This window comes from Nannospalax galili, unplaced genomic scaffold (genome assembly GCF_000622305.1).
Source record: "Nannospalax galili isolate Female #2095 unplaced genomic scaffold, S.galili_v1.0 scaffold481, whole genome shotgun sequence".
NCBI classification, from domain to species: Eukaryota; Metazoa; Chordata; class Mammalia; order Rodentia; family Spalacidae; genus Nannospalax; species Nannospalax galili.
The window spans coordinates 835,852-855,684 of record NW_008345609.1 but is presented as its reverse complement, the minus strand read 5'-3'; the positions used below and the strand labels follow the sequence as shown (position 1 = coordinate 855,684).

Sequence of the window (19,833 nt, the reverse complement as noted above, 5' to 3'; positions counted from 1 at the left end):
ACACACACACACACACATATATATATATATATATATATATATATATATATATATAATACTTATCATACTGATGGGCACTTTGTAGGGAGCAGCTGTTAGATGAGATGAGAGACGGCCTCTTTGGAATAGTGTTGTGGACCCAGGCTTTAATTTTACAGTTTTTGACTTTGCCGATTTTTTATAGTAGGATTTGTTTTTTCTCTAATGTGATGAAATGTGATTTTAAAATCATAGACGATTCAGTAAAAATAGCTAAGATGGCAATTTCGGCATCACAAGCCTATGAAGAGGATCTTTCCTCTTCCTTTCTACTCTTTCAATTTTTTTCGAGAGAACTTCATACTTTTATTGTTCAACTAGAAATGAAGTAAGTCCTTTAAAGAACACTTTTAAAAAAACACAAAAGAAAGAGAATGGTGAATAGCTTACAGCGTCAGCAATTAAACACAATTGTTAGCAATTTGGCAAACTTTTCCTTTCTACATTTGAGTTTTCCTTTAACAGGGTTTTATACTTTGCATATAATCATTACTTATTCAGTTTCTCAATTTGCAAAAATAACCATGTCTTTCGAAAAATATTTAAGATCTACAGAAATATATAGAGCAAAAATTAAATGCATATTTAAATAGGACTATGTATATATGCTTATTTTACACTTGGGGAAAATATGCATGTTTTTAATGCTATATAGAATAGATGATACATACTAAAACATGAATGACTGTCTATTTGAGGATATAATTCCACAAAATCAACCATAGAAAGCATTTACCTCCTTCTCCAGCATCAAGCCTTCAGCTCTCAGGTTCTTTTCAAATGTGTTTCTTTTGTCATATTGTATATTTGTCTTTCTATATACCAGGATGTAATCAATTCGTTTTTTGCCATCTTTGAATAAAAGCCCACTGGATGCTATGTAATTCATGTCATTCTGTGAAGGAAGAAAAATCATTAGTAACAGTAGAAGCTAGATAAACATGCATGTTGATTATATTCCTTAGCAAAACAATACCAGAAAATATGTGTTTTATATTCCAATTGAGAGATATGTAAAGACAATTCAGGATAGTCTGCAATCTATGTATCAGACAAATTAGTAAGTGATATTTTGAGATTTTTAATTGTATGACTGATTCCTGAGTTGGATGTGTGTGTATGGTTCATTCCATAAGCTTTCTTTACATATTTACTAAACCATGTCCAGCCATAATTATTTTCACACCTTATCTTATTTATTTACAATGTGAAATTTAAAGATAAAGGCAGAGGTGAAAAAATGAAAACAAAACTTAAAACTTACAAAAAGCATTGCTTTTCTAAATCTATGTTCAATAAAGCTGAAACCAAACAATAATTCCTGAGTTGAAAGCTTCAGGAAATATTTGGTTCAAGAAGATAATTGTCAGACATTGGATATAGTGCCTTCATGAAAACCCATAGCTACTGTTCAAGACTGAAAGGTCTTGGGAGATACCTTAGTGAATAAAAGTACTTGCTAAGCAATACTAAGTACTTGACTGCGGATTCCCAGAATCTAGGTATAGAGACCCAGTAGTGAAAGTGGTTGCAACCCCAGCATGCCCCTACAGGAATTGGGAGGCAGATCAGGATAATCTCCTGAAGGTATAAGGCATGCTAGCCTTAGCTAAGGTAGCAAGGTTGTCCTCTTGCCTCCATGTGCACTGTGGTCTCCCTGTCCCCAGGCCCCCATCTTGCTGTTGGAAATGTCTCAACTTGTTTTCCTAAACTGGTGAATTTTCAGTCAAATATCTGCTTTGCAAGATTCATATTAAAATAACTTAATCAAGGGTCTAGAATCCTTTGAAAACCCTACTCTAACAACACCCTTGAAAAGCACTAGAAAGACTATGTTTATAATATTCTTATCTGTTCTAAGATTTTTAAACGAAACAAGCTTTATTGATGCAAAAAATTTCCTGATGACTTCCTTGGGGGTACTTTGGCAGCATACGTCCCAAGACTACACAGAAGAGTCAGGACTTGAACTCAGGTCCACATTTTTAGCTAGTGTCAACCTCTCCTCTTTTCTTTATTTTTCTTCCACCTATGTGGCTATCTGTGCAAGTTCTTTATTCCATTTCCAAAATATGCATTCTTGAGATTCAAAAAAAGCCACCTAACACCCAGAGGGCTAACATAATTTCAGACAAAGGCATATCAGGGTACTGGGGAAAATATAATTTGGACACATGTACAGCTCCAGGTGAATGATGTGAGGATCTGAGGAAATGGTGCCCAAAGAGTTAAAAAGCAAGAAGTCATTGAGGTGGACTTCAAAAAGTGATCTGCCCCTGCCCTGAGGCTCTAGGATAAGAATATGTAACATTGTCTTTTGTTCAATGAATGGAGTAGTTACACTGTTTACAATGTTTCTAGAAATATTTTATTATTTACCAGAACAGGGCTAAGTGCCCAATACCAGCAGACACGCAAGGGCCTTATCCTTAAATACTGACAAAAGTAACTGTCCTTGTTGGACATTTACATTGAGCCACATATTTTGCTAAATATTTCATAAAGTTGCGGAGTTTAGCCCCTATAACCCTTTCAGGTGACTACTGATCAGAATATATGAAGCTAAAGAGGTTAGGTAATATTCCGAAGACATAGAAAAGGAAAGAATTAAGTTAGAGATATCACATATTTGACATCTTAACTGGTACACAGAACATCTATATATAAAAAAGACATGTGATTCATTTTTCTCACCATTTGTGCCATTTTTCATTTTCCATGGTATGAACTGTGATCTTTTGGTTAGCATATTGCAGTAGACTGACCTGTCTGCCTTGCTTTTCTCTAGTTTATTCTTAATATGAGGGCTGAGTTACTGAGTGATCCTCAGCAGCAGCATGCATGAGGTACAGTGACTCCTTTCTTTAATGGTGCTCCAAAGGTTATGTATGGCACTCCCCACTCTTGATCCCGCTTTCCTTCATGTTTTCTTTCATAGTATCTGCTAACTATCATTATACTCAATTTTTTATTTTTAATTATTTTTGCTGCTAGAATCAACATTTTATGAAGGTGAATTTTGCTTCTTTTTTTTTTTTTGCTATTTTACTCAACGATTAGTCAAAATATCTAACCCATAAATAAAACTATAATAGGAGTCAATAAATATCTATCTGTAGAAAGAGAGAAGAAAGAAAGACGGGAGGATATGAAAACGGGAAAAAAGCCGATAATCCACAGTGTGTATGCTGTGTAGCCCTAACTTAAAGAATATAAGGTCATTGGGGCTGGAGAGATGGCTCAGTGGTTAAGAGCACTGACTGCTCTTACAGAGGACCCAGGTTCAATTCCCAGAACCCACATGGGAGCTAACAACTGTTTGTAATTCCAGTTCCAGGGGAATCCGATGCCTTCTTCTGACCTCTGCAGGCATTGCAGGGCATGGGTGCACTACACTCATACACATAAAACAAAAATAAATAAGTAAAATAATGTCAATTGCATTAAAAATGAATTTTTCTGTCTGAAACTGTATTTTAATAAAGAAATGGAGATCTTTTAAAAGGTTAAAACCTCATTTAATTTTATGTCTTTAGGGTTTCTACTGAGTACAATATTGTATAAATGTAATAATTCAACTATAACCCCAAAAATTTACAGCCAATTTTGGAAGAGATACATCTTAGCTCAGAAAATTGTTATTGAATATATCAATGCCATTGTAATGAAATGCTTTTTCTAAGTATTTTGTTATTAAATAAATAATTTTTAAAAACTGAAAAAGTAATATGAGGTCAAGAAAAACATTGTCATCATTTAACTTCTTCTCTTCAATATTTATAGACGAGTTCAGGATGAACCTTCACAGGATTAAATAGCACTGCTTTCCTGCTTGCCTTCTGCTTTTCATCTATGACCCACTGTTCTCTGTATTTTGTTTTTCTTAGGAAAGAGCCTTCTTTAGTTCAATTCAAACAGCAATTGAGCATTGTAGTACTAACAACGTATTTAATTAGTTAGAAGAAAAAGTCGTTCAATAAGTTTAACAAACTGGTTGCTCCATTGCTGTAAAAAATAATAAACAGGAAATTTTTGAAAAAATTAAATGTTAGGTTTTTAACAGAATGGAGCGAAATGGAACTTGGGTTGTATTAGACTGCTGTCATTCTAGCTTCATGCAAGTAGCCTTCTTAAAGAAAAAGTTGTCTATTTTAAAACTGACATATTTTTGACAATAAGCAACCTACATACCCTCTCTTTCTGAGTAAACATGCCACAAAATGCATTAACTAGTACTGTGGCTATTACATCATATCTACGTTATAAATAATCAATTTTATCTCTTTTCCAAATGTAATTCAACATAAATATCAAGATATTAATGAAAAGAAGCAAGTTTTATAAATTTCTCCTAAGGAACTCAATATAATTTCTATATAATTATAAGATTGAGTCCTTTCTTTAAATAGGTAGGACAGTCATTAAAATGGTGTTCATTAATCCATGTTTAAAACTTTTGCTTAAATGTAGAACTGACAGAAAATTTATTATTCATACCATTACATTTAGACACAAAAAGTAAAACTCCTTCAACTGCTTTTTATAGTAACAGCTGGTAAAAATGTGAAATCAAATCTCATTACTTGAATGATCTGGATTAGTGAAATGTTTTCCAATTAAAATGTGGAATATGTTCCACTTTTATTCAGATTTTTCATATTTATTACATCCAAGAAACAGTAAGAGTGGATTTTTGCAAAGAATCTGAGATGTAGATAATTAATTAGGTACCTTCTCATCTGGAAACCATGAAGCTCAGAGACTCAGAAAATCTGATTTTCTTAAACAATATCTCAAGAATTTTTAAATCTTTGATTTCTGTTGAGAAGTAAATCTTTATAAAGATTTTAAGATTTTAGCCCCTTTGTAAAACACGTTTGCAAAAGAGTAGCAGAAGGTTGTCCATTAAGGTATCCTGTGTTTGTGTGTGCGTGCATGTGCGTGTGTGTGTGCGTGTGTTTGTGTGTGTGTGCGTGCATGTGTGTGTGCATGTGTGTATGTGTGCGTGTGTGTGCTTGTGTGTGTGTGTGCGTGTGTACGTGCACATGTGTGTGCGTGTATGTGTGTGCACGTGTGTGAGCGTGCATGTGTGTGCGAGTGTGTGTGTGCGTGTGTGTGCATGTGCGTGTATGTTTGGGTATTAGATGTTTATCCTTCTGAATCTAACAACCATTTATTTATCACTTATCATGTGCCATATGCTGTGGTAAATCTTAAGGATAAGAAATAAGAAAACACTGGAATGCTTCCAGGCATTTTAGCACATAACCCCAGAAGTGTCCCTCTGTCATGTACATTTTCTGTTAGTCAGGACTGAAAACTTTCAATTTCTCAGTACAGGTCCAGTGTATCATAATTTCTGACTCTCCTTCCTTTGACTGACATTGTCCTTTTGCTTGATGAGATCTGAAAGCAATCTGGCTAGTGGGCAGAGTGAAGAGTTCCCTCAGTTCTCCACCTCCACTAAAAATCTAAAATTTCTGTTTAATTCTCTTATATACTGTAGGGATACCCCAAAGCTTTGATATTAGCCATTTCCTGATTCACAAACTAGGGTGCCTCTAGAGCAAGTGAGAACATGTCTAGCCCACAGACCACAAAGCTAAGGGTTGCCAGCAGTGAATTCTTGTATGCAAAAAGAAGAATCTTGTAATGCAGGTTTGGCTCTGAAAGACAGCAGGTTCTTCACTGGCCTGATGCACAACCCACATGCAGCATGAGTGTGAGTTGCAGGAAAGACAAAGGACTAGAACTACAACCCACCCCCTTCTCCATCAGCAGATACCAGTCTCACAGCACTCAGCAAAAGTCTCTCCAAGGCTTTGTCATTAAAAAAAAGGTTCTTTGATGAGTGGTGTCTGTAAATATAAGGATACACACACACACACACACACACACACACACACACATATATGTATGTGTGTATATGTATTTATCCTTATATTTATCATAGCAAGAAATCACATTTGTTTAGAGATGTGACAGTCTTGGGATTTTCTCTAAGATCTGTGGCCTCTCTGTAAATGTGCATTTGGTTATGTTTACAGTACCACACATGAGTTTCCTCCTATTGAGTGGACTTTTAGTGCAATTAGGTAGCTGTTGATTGCCCCCAAGATAAAAGTGCCACTACTGCATCAATGTCATATGCTGTGCTGGCCATTGATGTGGTTATTTGATCTTGAAGCTGGTGTTGGGTCATCCATTTATGCTTTACCTTGGTGCCTTCATAACGCTCTTAAAACTATGAGAGCTAGCCTTCATGGGAAGTGGTTTCAGGTCAGTTGTAGCTCTATTGCTCTAAATTCTGTGCCCAAAGAATGCTCTGTCTTTGGTAGTAGGGTCTTACCTTGAAGTTCTGGGAGGTTATCAAGGGCTGCGGAAGATCATTTTGCACCAGTAAGAGACTATTACCAAGTACCACAACTGGTTACACATGCACATTGTCTACGAATTGCCCAGGCCTAAGTGACACATCTACAATGCAACCTCTACACCTAAGGCTTATAGAAAATAAAACATGGTAAAGCAGAGGACACTAATGAATCTCTCAGTTCTCAATAATGAAGCTCCCTCATGCAACAAAGGGCCAGGAACACAAAAGGTCACAAATGAGCAAAACATAGAGATCAAGAGTCTGCTGAATGATGGTTCTTGGACAGGACTTTATTAAGTCCCTTATAAAACTTTACCCACACAAAGCTCAGAGACCATTGTGGAAGAGGGAGCAGAAAGATTTTAAGAGTCAGGGAAGAGGTACATGACCGTATGGAAACAGAGTCCTAAAAGCTCCTGGGAACCTGCTCATATGAGTCTATGGCAATGGTATTTGCATGCACAAATCCCATGATAACTCAGGCAGATTATAACACAGAATAGAACTGGGAAAATGAACAGCAGATGCCAATCTTATCTGAACAGATATTGACAGCTGATTGCTGCTAGATGAAAGAGCTGATCTTCCTAAAACGAGGGACTCTAGATAGGCTGGCTAGACCTCAGTGGATGGACTTGCACTGGGGAGCAACTGGGGACAGTGATGATACAGTGGGCCTTAAAGGGGTGACAGAGTATATGGGCCCCAAGTGGGGGGTGGGGAGGGGTGGCGGCTATGGGAGTGCTCCAGTGGGGACAGGGGTGTAAAGATGATTAAGATTGTTTGAGATGTTAGGTATGAAATACACAAAAAATTCAGTAAAAAACAAATAAAAAGGTGTTCTTCCTCCTTTAACGCTAGTTTCAGTATTTTTTATTTTATTTTTGTTAAAGGTTTTATGATTTTATTTTTGCTTCCACTTCTTGTATTTATCTAATTTTATGTGAGACTTAGACAAATAGTAAATGCTTTCTCTTATATGCCAAGTCTAGAGTTAAATAAAAAATTGGGGACATGAAAATAAACAGGAAATTACAGTCTCTTATTCTCTAAAACTTGGCCAGTGTGTCCTTCTGTGTGCATCATGGGTAAGAGTTGAGGGTACATTAGTTTCACTCTACTCCCAGATGATAAAAATACTGCTAAATAATGCTAGATCTGTTTTGTACCATAATATGGAGATAATCTAAAATAACTGACCATCAGATATAGATAGATTTATGTAACATGCATAGTTTATGCAGATCAAATCTTGTTGATTTTGAATATTCAGGAATTTTTATTTTACCATATTCCACAAAATGAAAAAGATAAACCATTCCTTGTTATCATGACTCCTAGCTGCTGCCCATACCTACTCCTACCCACATTTACTCCTTTTCTGCAAATTTTGGTATTCAGAATACAACCAACCAATGATTGCTATGCCCATTTTGTACATTCTCTATTTTCATTGGATTCAGAAAGTGACACAGACAGTTGATGAAAGATAGAGGGGCAGGACAAAGGACATGGCCCACACTTTCTCAGAGACTGCACCATTAGGAAGGGCAGGGCCTGCTTGGTTTCCTTTATCATGTGGCACCTTTAGCCCAATGTTGAGGACAGAAAGTAGACAGATTAGTCCAATGTTCCTCCATTATCTGATGGTCATCTGGATGCTCTCAGCCCATTAAGTCAGTGTGAGTGTTCTAGGATTGTTTCTTAACCCTGACATAGTTACTCCAAAAATGACTTACAAGATCTTTTTGGGACTGCAGAGATGGCTCAGTGGTTAAGACTGCTCTTGCAAAGGACCCAGGTTTGGTTCCCAGCACTCACATGGCAGCTAACAACTCTCAGTAACTCCAGTTTCAGGGTATCTAATGCCCTCTTCTGACCTCTGCAGGCATTGCATGACACAGGTGCACTTACATACATGCAGGCAATACACTCATACACATAAAATAAAAATAATAAATAAAATGCTAAAAAAGCTAATAAATATTTTCCATTGGTTTCCAATAATGGCATTGATTTTCTGCTCATTATGTGTCTTTGTAGCAATCTTAAATGCTGAATTAAGAGATGAAAGCCTAGACATTTTTAATCTGATGGAACATTTCACCCAGAGCACCCAGCTTTACACTTCTCAATTGGGAAAAAGAAATTCAAAGTCTTGGAATTTAATTAAAGCCTGTTTCAGAATACAACCATCCCTTACTAGATGCTGATTATAAACCCTATTTCTTATTAAAACCAAGGTGTTCAGTACAGATACATAAGAAATATGACTGTGAAGAAATTAATATATTTACAAAGGAAAAATCTTTATCAAAATAATGGAAAACATATATACTGCACTTCAGAAGAACATTTATGTATAGTAGAAACTTCTTAAATACTGCTCAAATTATCAAAGTTCTGCTTTCTGCACCAGATTCATTTTTCATTTTAAAATAGTACTTACTAAGAAGAGAATAATTTAATTTCCTAAGTGTTCTGGGGATTAAAGTGTATATTAACATACATGCATTTTAATGCACTTAGCTTATCATTAAACATGCCAGAAATGGAAGTATGAATTTCCGATCCAAATAATCAATCTTTAATTATGTTTTATAGGAATATCAAACCTCTGACCTCAGTGGTGAACAGATGTCAGCTTCAGTTCTGTTAAGAGCTTGGCCAGTTTGGTTACCTCCTAAACATAGTGTCAACACTATCTTTTTTTCATAAGATAGAAACACAAATTCTATGTTGGTGACTAGAATACTCATATCAGATAGCTTCATGGCTAAGATTTTTACTCCAGATACTGTGACAGCTGGGCAGAAGAAAGTACCATTTAAGAATATATATGTAATAGTTGGGGCTGAAGAAATAGCTCAGTGGTTAAGAGCACTGACTGCTCTTGTAGAGAACCAGGGTTCAATTCCCAGCTCCCACATGGCAGCTAACAATCTTCCCTAAATCCAGTTCCCAGGGAACCAATACCCTTTTCTGACCTCTGCCTGCACTTGCATGCAGGCAATGCACTCATACATTAAAAATAAAAATAACACTTAAAATATAAGAAAATACAATTAAAATATAAAAAGAACATATACCAAATAAAGGAACATTTAATAAGAAATTAGACACATAATTTCAATGTATTGTTTCTTGTTATTTAGACCATATTCTCCTTTATGGGACTCACAAACAAATCTCATGGTGATTTCTTATAAATACTTACAAAACATTTAAAAGATTGGTAAGTTCATAGTTCCGAAGAAACCATTCCTAAGAAACTTTCTATTTAGCTTATTTATATCAATTTTCTAATGAAGACAAACAGAAAAGCCTGGAAAGCAAAACAGTTAGAAATATTGAATAATATGCAAGAAATTACTAGGGCAAGTCCAGGTCAAAATATATTTGAGAGCTGAGCAGCTTTCCTGAAACTTGCTTCCTGCCATGTTTACCCCCAAGGGTCCTTGCAGAACCTGCAAATGCAGGTTTTGTAGTTGTAATTTTCTGATTGTCAGTGATACTTTGGGAGAGTGAATCTGATAGCTCAGCTCCGCACAGATATTTTATATTTGGACCCATATAGTAAGTGGGCTTTAAATAAGATTCTCCTTTCTTTTGACTCTAGATTGGTAACAGATGTAAAACAAGCACTTGCCTTAAAAAGATGCAACCAACACATTGAAGTCAAACTATACAAAGGCAATTTGAATTTATTTTCATTTTTACAAATGTAAAATCAGATGTCACCACAAAACATAGGGCAAAGAACAATCTCTCTGAAACATAAGAATGGCCCCAGAACACTACCTCAATCAAAGGCTTTAGTTTCACTGGAATAGTTAACGTAAAATGACAAATTTCCAGATTATGCATCAAAGCCTCCAGCAGAGAATAATTACAAATCATCAGCAGAGTCCTTACTAGGGAATACTAGGGAATTCACATACGTTTCTGAAGCAAAATAGTTTCAATCATGATATCCCTACTATTATTGATCATAAACTCTGAGGGGTCAAAGAATAATATTTCCTTACTCTTTGCACTGAGATGAATTTTATATGATAAGAGTTTATTGGATTTTTGCAGACTAAAGGAATCATTGGAACGTTGAATTTATGCGTGTACAGAAAACTGTTTTCATTAAAATTGTTATTCACTGAAAGTTCTATCACTGAGACAAGGATCTCTTAATGGAGAAAAGAGAAAGAAGCTTGTTAAAAACAACTACATTTTCTTGATATTATACAGCATATGATCTTATTTTGGTTGCTAAAAATCTACTCAGAGAATAAATGAATCAAGACATGCTAGAAAATGAGAAAGTTGGCATTGAAAATATATCATAGAATTTCACTGACTATACTTATACAAGCTTTGTTCTTTCTTGGTCCAGAGTATTTTCAGGTAAAAGTCAGGTATTCATAAGGAGAGAAAGATAAACTGAACCTGCAGGTGCTATATAAGATTAAGGCTCCGAGTGCTTCTGCTAGTGGAGGCTAACTTTGATGTACGAAGGTAGTGCCTTAAATTATAAAAGACAGTTCAACACAAAACCAATGACTTCAGCTCTTCTGTAGTGCACAATATCTTTAGAAAAAATTATACTTGACTATTAAAATAAATTTTCATGCACCTTCAGGGGGCTTATAAAATTCCCTGGAACTCATGTGTGGGCTCCCCCATGACTTAACAGATGCAGGATTGAGAAACTCTGACTTCAGACATCTCTTGGAATCTCTTTAGTTCTAAGAGTACATTCTTGTAAATTTAGAATTCCCTTGACAAGCTTGGCATAATACACACACACACACACACACACACACACACACACACACATATGATACAGTAATCTACATTTCTAAGAAAAAAAATGGACTTTAATGAAGATGTTCAAGAGTTCTTTAGAGGTAAGTGGTGACAGTAATATGCCTTCGATATTGCATTTTAGCATTTAATATAAAAATCACTTTTTCGGATTTAATTGCACATAAGTTAAGTTTTCAGAATCTCTTTCAAAAGCAACATATTGATACAAAATTCATGCATCATACAATTAATCTTTTTAAGAAAAATATTAGCATTTTTAGTGTATCTAGAAAGTTATACAGCAGTGTGGAAGAATTCCATTTTTCTATACATTGCCAGTGGTTTTCTGTATTCTTTTGGATAGCAGTCATTCACACTGGAAGAAAGCGATATCTAATTAAGGTTTTGATTTACATTTTCCTGATAATTATTATTTAAACATTAGTAATACCCATTGGCCATTTGTATATCATCTTTTGAGAAATAGATATTCTGACTTTTTGATAAATATTTGTATGCTTATATGTTTACTTTCCTAAGAGCTTTGAATAGTTAAGTTTAGTTATTCCTTGTATAGTTTAGACATTAACTGCTTCGCTGATACACACTTTCTAAGGTTTATTTCTGCCATTCTGTAGGCTGTCCCTTCATTTCCTTTTTTATTTTCTTTCCTGTATCTGACCTGTGTAATTTGATATGTTATAATTTATCCTTTTGTCTCAGCTTTTGAGGTCTTATCTAAAATATCATTACCCTTTCTGCCTACTCTAATAATTGTACACTTCCTGAAGCATTTCTTTTGTATACTTTTCAGGAGTCACATAGTTTAATGACTTATACTTAAGACTTAAATCAATTTTGAGTTGGTTTTAGAATATGATGCACCCAGTATTGTTCTTCCACAGTGCATATACATTCTTCCAACACTACTGAAAAGATTGTCCTCTTCGTTTTGTATGAGCTTAGCAATCTGTGGAAAATCTGCTAGCAATAAGTGCATGGATTTATTTTTGGACTCTGGACTCTCTTTCATTGGTCTGAGTGCCCGTTTTTACACTGGTTGTTTGATTCTTTGGTTAATATATTTTTCTAGTGTATCTTGAATTCAGGCAGTACAATGCTTCTAGCTTTGCTCTTTTTGCTCAAGGTTAAATTGGTTATTTAAATTCTATTATAATATATGAATTTTAGGATTTTTCAGTTCTATGAAGAACATGAATGATATTTTGATAAGAATCACACTGATTTTATAATGTACACAAACATAAAAATATCAAACCTTCCATTTCATAAATATGGGATGAATGGTAATAACAGTGACTATGTGGTTTACAAAATTTTGAAGATGATGTTTAATGGAAGAAAAAAATGTAAAAATTAAACACCCTCTGCCAGAGAATACCGTGCTAAATAATAAAGGTGTCAATGAAATGAAGTTATCAATAAAAAAGTAAAAATGGCAAACAAACATTTTTAAAAGTGTTAGGAACCTTAAGCAACAGATAAATGCAAATTAATACCATGTTGTAATTCCATGTTGCCCCAGTGAGATTGACTATCATCAAGAAAACAAATGACAACAAATTCTTGCCTGGATAAGTGAAAGAAGAACTCTAAATAGCTTGTTGGTGGCAGTGTAACCTCGTGCAGCAACTATGAAAATCAGTGTGAGGACTTCTCAAAACACTAAAAATAGAACTACTATATGACCCAGCTGTAACATGCCTGGGTTTATAGTCAAGGAACTCTGTATCCTACCACAGATATACCTGCTCATCCATCTTCACTGCTGCTCTGTTCACAGGATCAATCAACTGGAAACAGCCTAGCTGTCTTTCAGAAAAAGAATAGATAATGAAAATGTGCTATGCTTATATAATGGAATATGTCCATCTATAAAGATAAACAAAATTATGGAAATTTCAGTAAAATAAATGGAATTTGAAAATATTATATTAAGTGACATAACCTAGGCTCATTAAGACATATATGACACGTTCTCTTTTGTATGCAGATCCCAGCTTCTAACTTGTAAATATCTGCATTTAGGTATTAGTAAGTATAAGTAGAGGTCAGGAAACTAGAAGGAGCCTATGAGAGGAGCAAAGAGGGAAGAGAAGATATTAGAACACATGTGCTATGAAAGTGGAAGAGAGAGTACTGGGTATGGAAATGTATAGTGGCAATGAGAGGAACCAGGGAGATGAAGGAAGAGGTGCAGGACCAGAGGGGGGATAGATCAAAACTACACATATATGAAAAAGTCATAAATAAGTCTATTATTTGTAAGAGTAAAGGAAAAGAAGGAAGAGTAGAAGGAGTGCGCATGTCCTATAGACTATTATCAAAATGATTATCTAAGCCTGCACAGAGACTACCACACAGCAATAAGAGGCAGAGAATCTGCTAACAAACCTGTCTTGAACAATTTCCAAGATAAAAATCATAAATAAAAGTAGCAACAAAAAAGTAAAGGAAGAGCTAATGTGAGTGGCACACTTCTGAAATGCTACGGACACGGGAGGTGGAAGCATCTGGGAAGTTATTAGATGAAACACAATATGGCATTTTTCCACGTTAATTTCTAGTGTGTTTATACAATATACAATATCATGGCATGTTCAAAGCCATAGAGCAATAATTTAGTGACTTTTCTTTAGAACATGCTCTCAAAATTAGAGCTTGCTAAAATTTTAATTTACAAAGGAGAAGCTCCTTGTGCTTTTTGTTCTTTTCTAATGCACATTAAAATTAGTTCATATAATTAAAATATTTAAAATGTACTTAAAGACTATCCTTTGGCAAATATGTCACTATAGGAAGCCATTAACAGATTAGCTTATATTAAACCTAAGTTGGGCTTATTGACTGTTTTCTAAGCCAAGAATAAGAATTGAGGGAAGATGGTTGTTAATTGGATGGTGAAATATAAGAAGCAAATGCCCAGAAGTCAGGTGGAGATGCCTGGAGCATCTGAGGTTCGGCCAGGGAGTTATACTCACTGAAGACTTCAAAGAGGAGGGAAGAAGGCCAGGACAGAGCTACAGGAACTCCAGATACAGATGTTAGTATCCCAAATCTGTAGAGGAACTACTGAGGCCATCATCTCTATTTAATAACTACAATATATTAAAGCTAGTAAAATTCATAGATGACACATGATTTAAAAATAGGCATAAAGATGGGTGTGGTGGCATACGCCTTCAATCCCAGCACTCGGGAGGCAGAGGCAGGAGGATCTTGTGAGTTCGAAGCCAGCCTGGTCTACATATTGAGTTCCAGGACAGCTAGGGCTACAGGGAGATCCTGTCTCAAAAAAACCCCCTCTCTTCCAAAATAGAAATAAAATTGTTAGGTAGGACTCATAAGGATATTAGTTTGAAACGAGATAAAAATCATCTCTGTTACTGTTTGAGTGTGTGAATCTTTTATAATGTGCATTGTAAAAAACAAAACAAAACAAAATTGTAATTCTGTGAAGACTTTGAAAGTTATTAAAATCCTGTCTATCTTTGAGACCATATCACCTTTAAAACTGCCTGTAGAACTCTTTCCAGAAAGCTCCAGTGTGGAAATAAAAAGTATTTCAGTAAATGAGAAAAGAAACTATCAGATTCAAGGAAAATCAGATGATCAAAGCTAACTTTCTTAACCTAAAGAGCAAAATCAAACCCAGTGCATGAATCTAAAGTATTTAGAAAATAATTTGAGCTAAGTCTTAGAGAAACCATACCATATCTATTGTTAATACGGTTTTAATGCCCATTCCTTCCCAGATACTTGTTCAGGCTATTGGGAATAGTCAAATAGTAATCAGAAAAATAAAATGAGCATGAATGTAGCACCCATGATAGTATCAATCCCATTTGAACATGAACATATCAAGCACATATATTATTCTGACATTTGTGCTTTTTTGTTTTTATTTTTGATTTTTCAACCTTAACTTCTTCCACCATATGAGGCCAGGATGGCCTGGCATTGGAAGCTTATAGAGAGACTTAGATTTAAATGTTGCCTCTGCTGTCTTACCTAGATGAACTAGGATTTTCTTATCACTATCTTCACTTGTTTCTGGTTTATTCATTCTAAAATAGGACAGATGTTTCCTACAGTACAGAACTAGAGACTTAGTAAATTTTTTATTTAATGTTCTTTTGTCTCAGTTACTATTCCAGGCATGGGTTTAAAAGGGTGAACAAAACTGACATGATCTCACAGTCTAGCCACAGTGATAAATGAGTTGATTCATTTCAAACTAGTGGACCATGGCTGTGCTCACTTATTTCTGTGATTAATAAATGCCTGTATTTTCAGTGGGGTCTAAGGACTACATATATATAAAAGAAGAATGCGTTAATAAAATAAGTGCAGGCACTAAATAGCAATGAAAATCTGGCATATATCAAACACTTAGGTTCAAGAAACAACTGCTGCCATTATGATGGCTCTTTGAGTTGACCAAATGAAAGTTTACCAAAGATTAAGTTCTACTGATCATATAATATGTAAGTACGATTTCACACATGGTAGACAGAAAGAAAACAAAACAAAAACAAAGAACAATCCAGGACAAAACAAAACTGCATGGAAATCAGATCCTAAGTTTTCATAAATAGCATTATATGATAATGTCAACCTTCACTGGGGAGGTGAAACAGAAATGTGGAGAAGACAGGGAAGAGACTTCTCAGCTCCTAACTCAAATGAGATCTCAATTACCCTCTCCTTTGTTCTAGGAATGGAAGAGGAGACGCCAGAGGGTTAAGCATTCTTTGGAATGTAGATGAGTAAGGTACTGTTCTTCTGCCAAAACCTGACAACATATTTTTACTTATCCAAGTAGGACAAGATGCCCCCAAGCAAAAACTCCTTCATCTTTAACCACTGCTGATTTGTAGAGGACACTCATAGGCTTTAGAAATTGCATATAATGTTTAGAACAAATTATATATTAACACAGATGACCATTTAGGAAATTACGCATAAGTAAATTTTCATTCTTGGTTTGTATATTTTTGTTCATTTTTAAGAATGCTTGAGACCACTTGGTAACCCAGGGCCCTTTGAATGAACTTACACTGAAGAATATTTGGGGACATGAATTAGACTCTATGGGGTCATATTACATACTTTCTCTCTCTTCTCTCTCTCTCTCTCTCTCTCGCTATATACATACATATACATATACATATATATATATATGTATTAAGTGCAAGATATTTGGCAAGGGTTAGTAAGAGAAAGTAATGATGGGGAAGGGAGTTAAATTAAATAAAAATATATTACATAAAATTTACAAAATTTCAATAAAAATGGAAAGGAATCAACTACAGGACTGCTCTAAATCCAGTGCTGTTTTGTAGAAGATGCAAGGGCATGTGCGATGGTACTATGTAGTAACAGCAAGCAAATTTTTAACTAATTTTTCCCTGGGTTTGTCGAAGATCTGAACAAAGTGTGTAAAAAACAAGTTTCCTTATGGCTATAATACTTTAAACAAAATTAATAACAAGATGACATGGGAGGAAAAGGAAAAGACTATTGTTTCTTTTTTACTGACTTCTTAGGGCTTGCTGGAAGTGCAGACCTTGATCCTTTGCTTTTCTCTCTGAACAGCTTTTATTATCTGAGATCTTATCCAGACACAGCTTAACCAACTCACAAATAGTAACTTTTTTCTCTTTTTCTTTTACTATTTGTCTATTTTTATTCTTTCGTTCATTTAGTGCATGTGTGTGTGTGTGCACACACACACACACGCGTGTTTGCATGTCTGTATTTGTGGCACACTAGTATTGGTTAAAAGACAACTTGCCAGAGCTGGTTCTCTCCTTTTATCATGTGAGTCGCAGGGATGGACTCAGGTTATTAGAGTTGGTGGCAAGCGCCATTACCTCATGAGGGCAGTGTTCTGTCCATCTCCTGGTTGGTCAAGTAACATGCTTAGCTAAACAAGGAACAAGATGCCCCCTCCTTTTTTACTTTTAACATGTTCTAAGCCAGTTATCTTCATACTGACAGTTTGAAAATTAGCAACTTTAAAGAGTACTGGATATATGTGTCAATAGTGTGACTATACAGAAGCCAAATTTTGTTCTTTGTCACTCTTAGGTGATAATTTTTTAAATTGTCTGTTATAAAGTTAAACCGAATAGGAAGAAGAGTTAGGAAATGGATATAATAATGTTAAAATTAAAATTGTTAAAATAATAACACCTCAGCCTTTCAAACAACTCCAATTTGTTAAGGTTTCACTGTGGCTCCAATTTTATATCTATTAGACATAGGAAGAGGAAGAGGTGTGCAGGAACAGGTAACATGTATAAAAAAAGGAAATAATTAAACATTAATTATATAACAGCCTCTGTATATGCAATCCATAGTCCTGAACAGGATTCAAGCAGGTAAATTCATACAGTAGAAATAGTATGTTTTCCACAAAATTTTCAAAGCTATTTTTTTTTGCATTTTTTTTAGCCTCTTGCAATGAAAAGGGACATGAAGTAGTAATAAACAAAGTCATTGTATTTGGGTGAGAGTGTTTGAGTGATTTCTTGGGATTTTGGAAGCCAAGCAGTTTTAAGTCTCCTAAAGGACCTTGCAAATTAACATGGTGTCTGCAGGGAAGCACCAAATGCATTAGGTAATAATGACCAGGAACAGAGCAGTGAGAATGACTCTTAACAGTACCCAGAAATTGCCGTGTTAATGTTGATGGTTTTCTGCTAAAAGCCTCCCTTCCCACTAGCCTGTTTCAACCTAGTACCACTCTAAGAATGTATCAAAGGCACATGACAAATTCAAGTATCAACATTGTGCACTTTGTCTACTCTAGGACCTATCCCAGATCTTTCTCTTCTGCTCATAGCCTTTCTCATTTATTAATGAAACCATACTAGTTTGATTTCAAATATGTCAGTAGCTTCTGTAGAAGCCTAAGATGCTGTATCTGACAAGAAATGCATGAGGGCAGTGTCCTGTCTGTCTCCTATTGGTCAAGTAATGTGTTTAGCTAAACAAGGAACAAGACGAAGGTTTCTATCTAAAATAATTTAAAAGTTTTGAATACTCTACAATGTACTTATAATTTCTGAGACTATCAACTTCCAGTGCAGTGACATCACACAGAAAACAATAATGGCCATGCCAGTCTACAGATTTCTGTTTAGGAATCCTAAATATATCCTTTGGTAGGTGTTTAATCCTCCTTGTCATATTTTTGAACAAAGATATTCCTTAAAGAATATTTGTTTTATTCAATATAAGGAATACTTCAAGAGATATGTATAGACAAAGTTTTTAAAAAATAGAACTCTAATAGCTCAGGAAATAGTAGTAAAAATTGATAAATGGGATTGCATCAACTTTAAAAGCTCCTGAACAGCAAAGGCAACAATTACCAGAATGAAGAGAAAGGATATGAAATTGAAGAAAATTGTTACCAGTTATTTACCTGAGAGAGGCTTAATATCCGAATACAAAAAGGATTCAAATTGTTAAGTACAAACTAAACAAATAATCCAATCAATAACCAGGAAAATGAACTAAACAACATGTCTTAAAAGAAGTACAATAAATACATTTTCAGCATCCTTAGCCACTAGGAAAAAGCAAACCAAATTGCATTGAGATTTGGTCTCACTTTAGTCAGAATGGCTATCATAAACAAAGAAAACACAATTTGTAAAGACACATTGGCTAAACAAGCTGTATATACTCCTGGAGGGAATAGAGGTGTAGTATCATCCAGCTATGCCACTTCTGGGAATTCATCACATACAGAGCACACAAAAAGATACCTGCACACCCATGTCTCAGAGCTGTAATTACAATGTCCAAGCAACGGCATCAGTTTAGGTGTATACTGATGCACAAATGCTTAGAAGCAATGGGGAGAGTTATATAGCTACTTTAAAGAACAAAAATATGTCAATGATAGTAACCCAGCATAGAACTGGGACAATGAACAGCAGACCCCAATCTTATCTAAAGCAATATTGGCAACTGCTTGCTGCTAGATGAGGAAGAACTGATCTTCCTAAAACAAGGAACTCTAGATAGGCTGACTAGACTCAGTGGATGGACAAGCACTGGGGAAGGCTGGGGATGCTGAGATCACAGTGGACAGTAACAGGGATGACAGAGTATATGGGCTCCAATGGGGGGGAGGGATATGGGAGGCTGCCACTTGGGATGTGTGTAAATAGATGAATAAGAGTGCTTGGGATGTTCTTTATGAAATACACACACACTCTTACACATAAAAATCAATAATTAAGAAAATGAGTTATATTTGAGGAAGAAGCATAAAAATTTGCTTCATGTTAATTAGTAGATGTGAAAATATTACCATTGAAATCTAATTGATGACTTTATATCCATGCTCAGATGCCAAGGATCTCAGAAAGTAACTGACTGTGACTAGTGATAATCAGATCTGTAGAGATTAGAGACACATGTGCAAACATCTAAGTGTTAGTTGCATTAAAAATAAGTTTTTCTGTATGAAACAGTGTATTTTTAAATGAAATGGAGGTCTTATTTGAAGGTTAAAACTTCATTCAATTTTATGTTTTGTAGGGTACAATAATGTATAACTGTACTGAGTACAATAT

General features: G+C 35.1%; 1 protein-coding gene across 1 annotated transcript in view; it reads right to left on the bottom strand.

The window, feature by feature from the left end:
- The window catches only part of Ano3 (anoctamin 3), a 279,126-nt gene that overhangs the window by 125,092 nt on the left and 134,201 nt on the right, over positions 1 to 19,833 (bottom strand). The window contains exon 5 of the mRNA XM_008841730.1: positions 776 to 934. Within this exon, the coding sequence (XP_008839952.1) occupies positions 776 to 934 (159 nt within the window). The remainder of the gene's footprint in view (positions 1 to 775; positions 935 to 19,833) is intronic.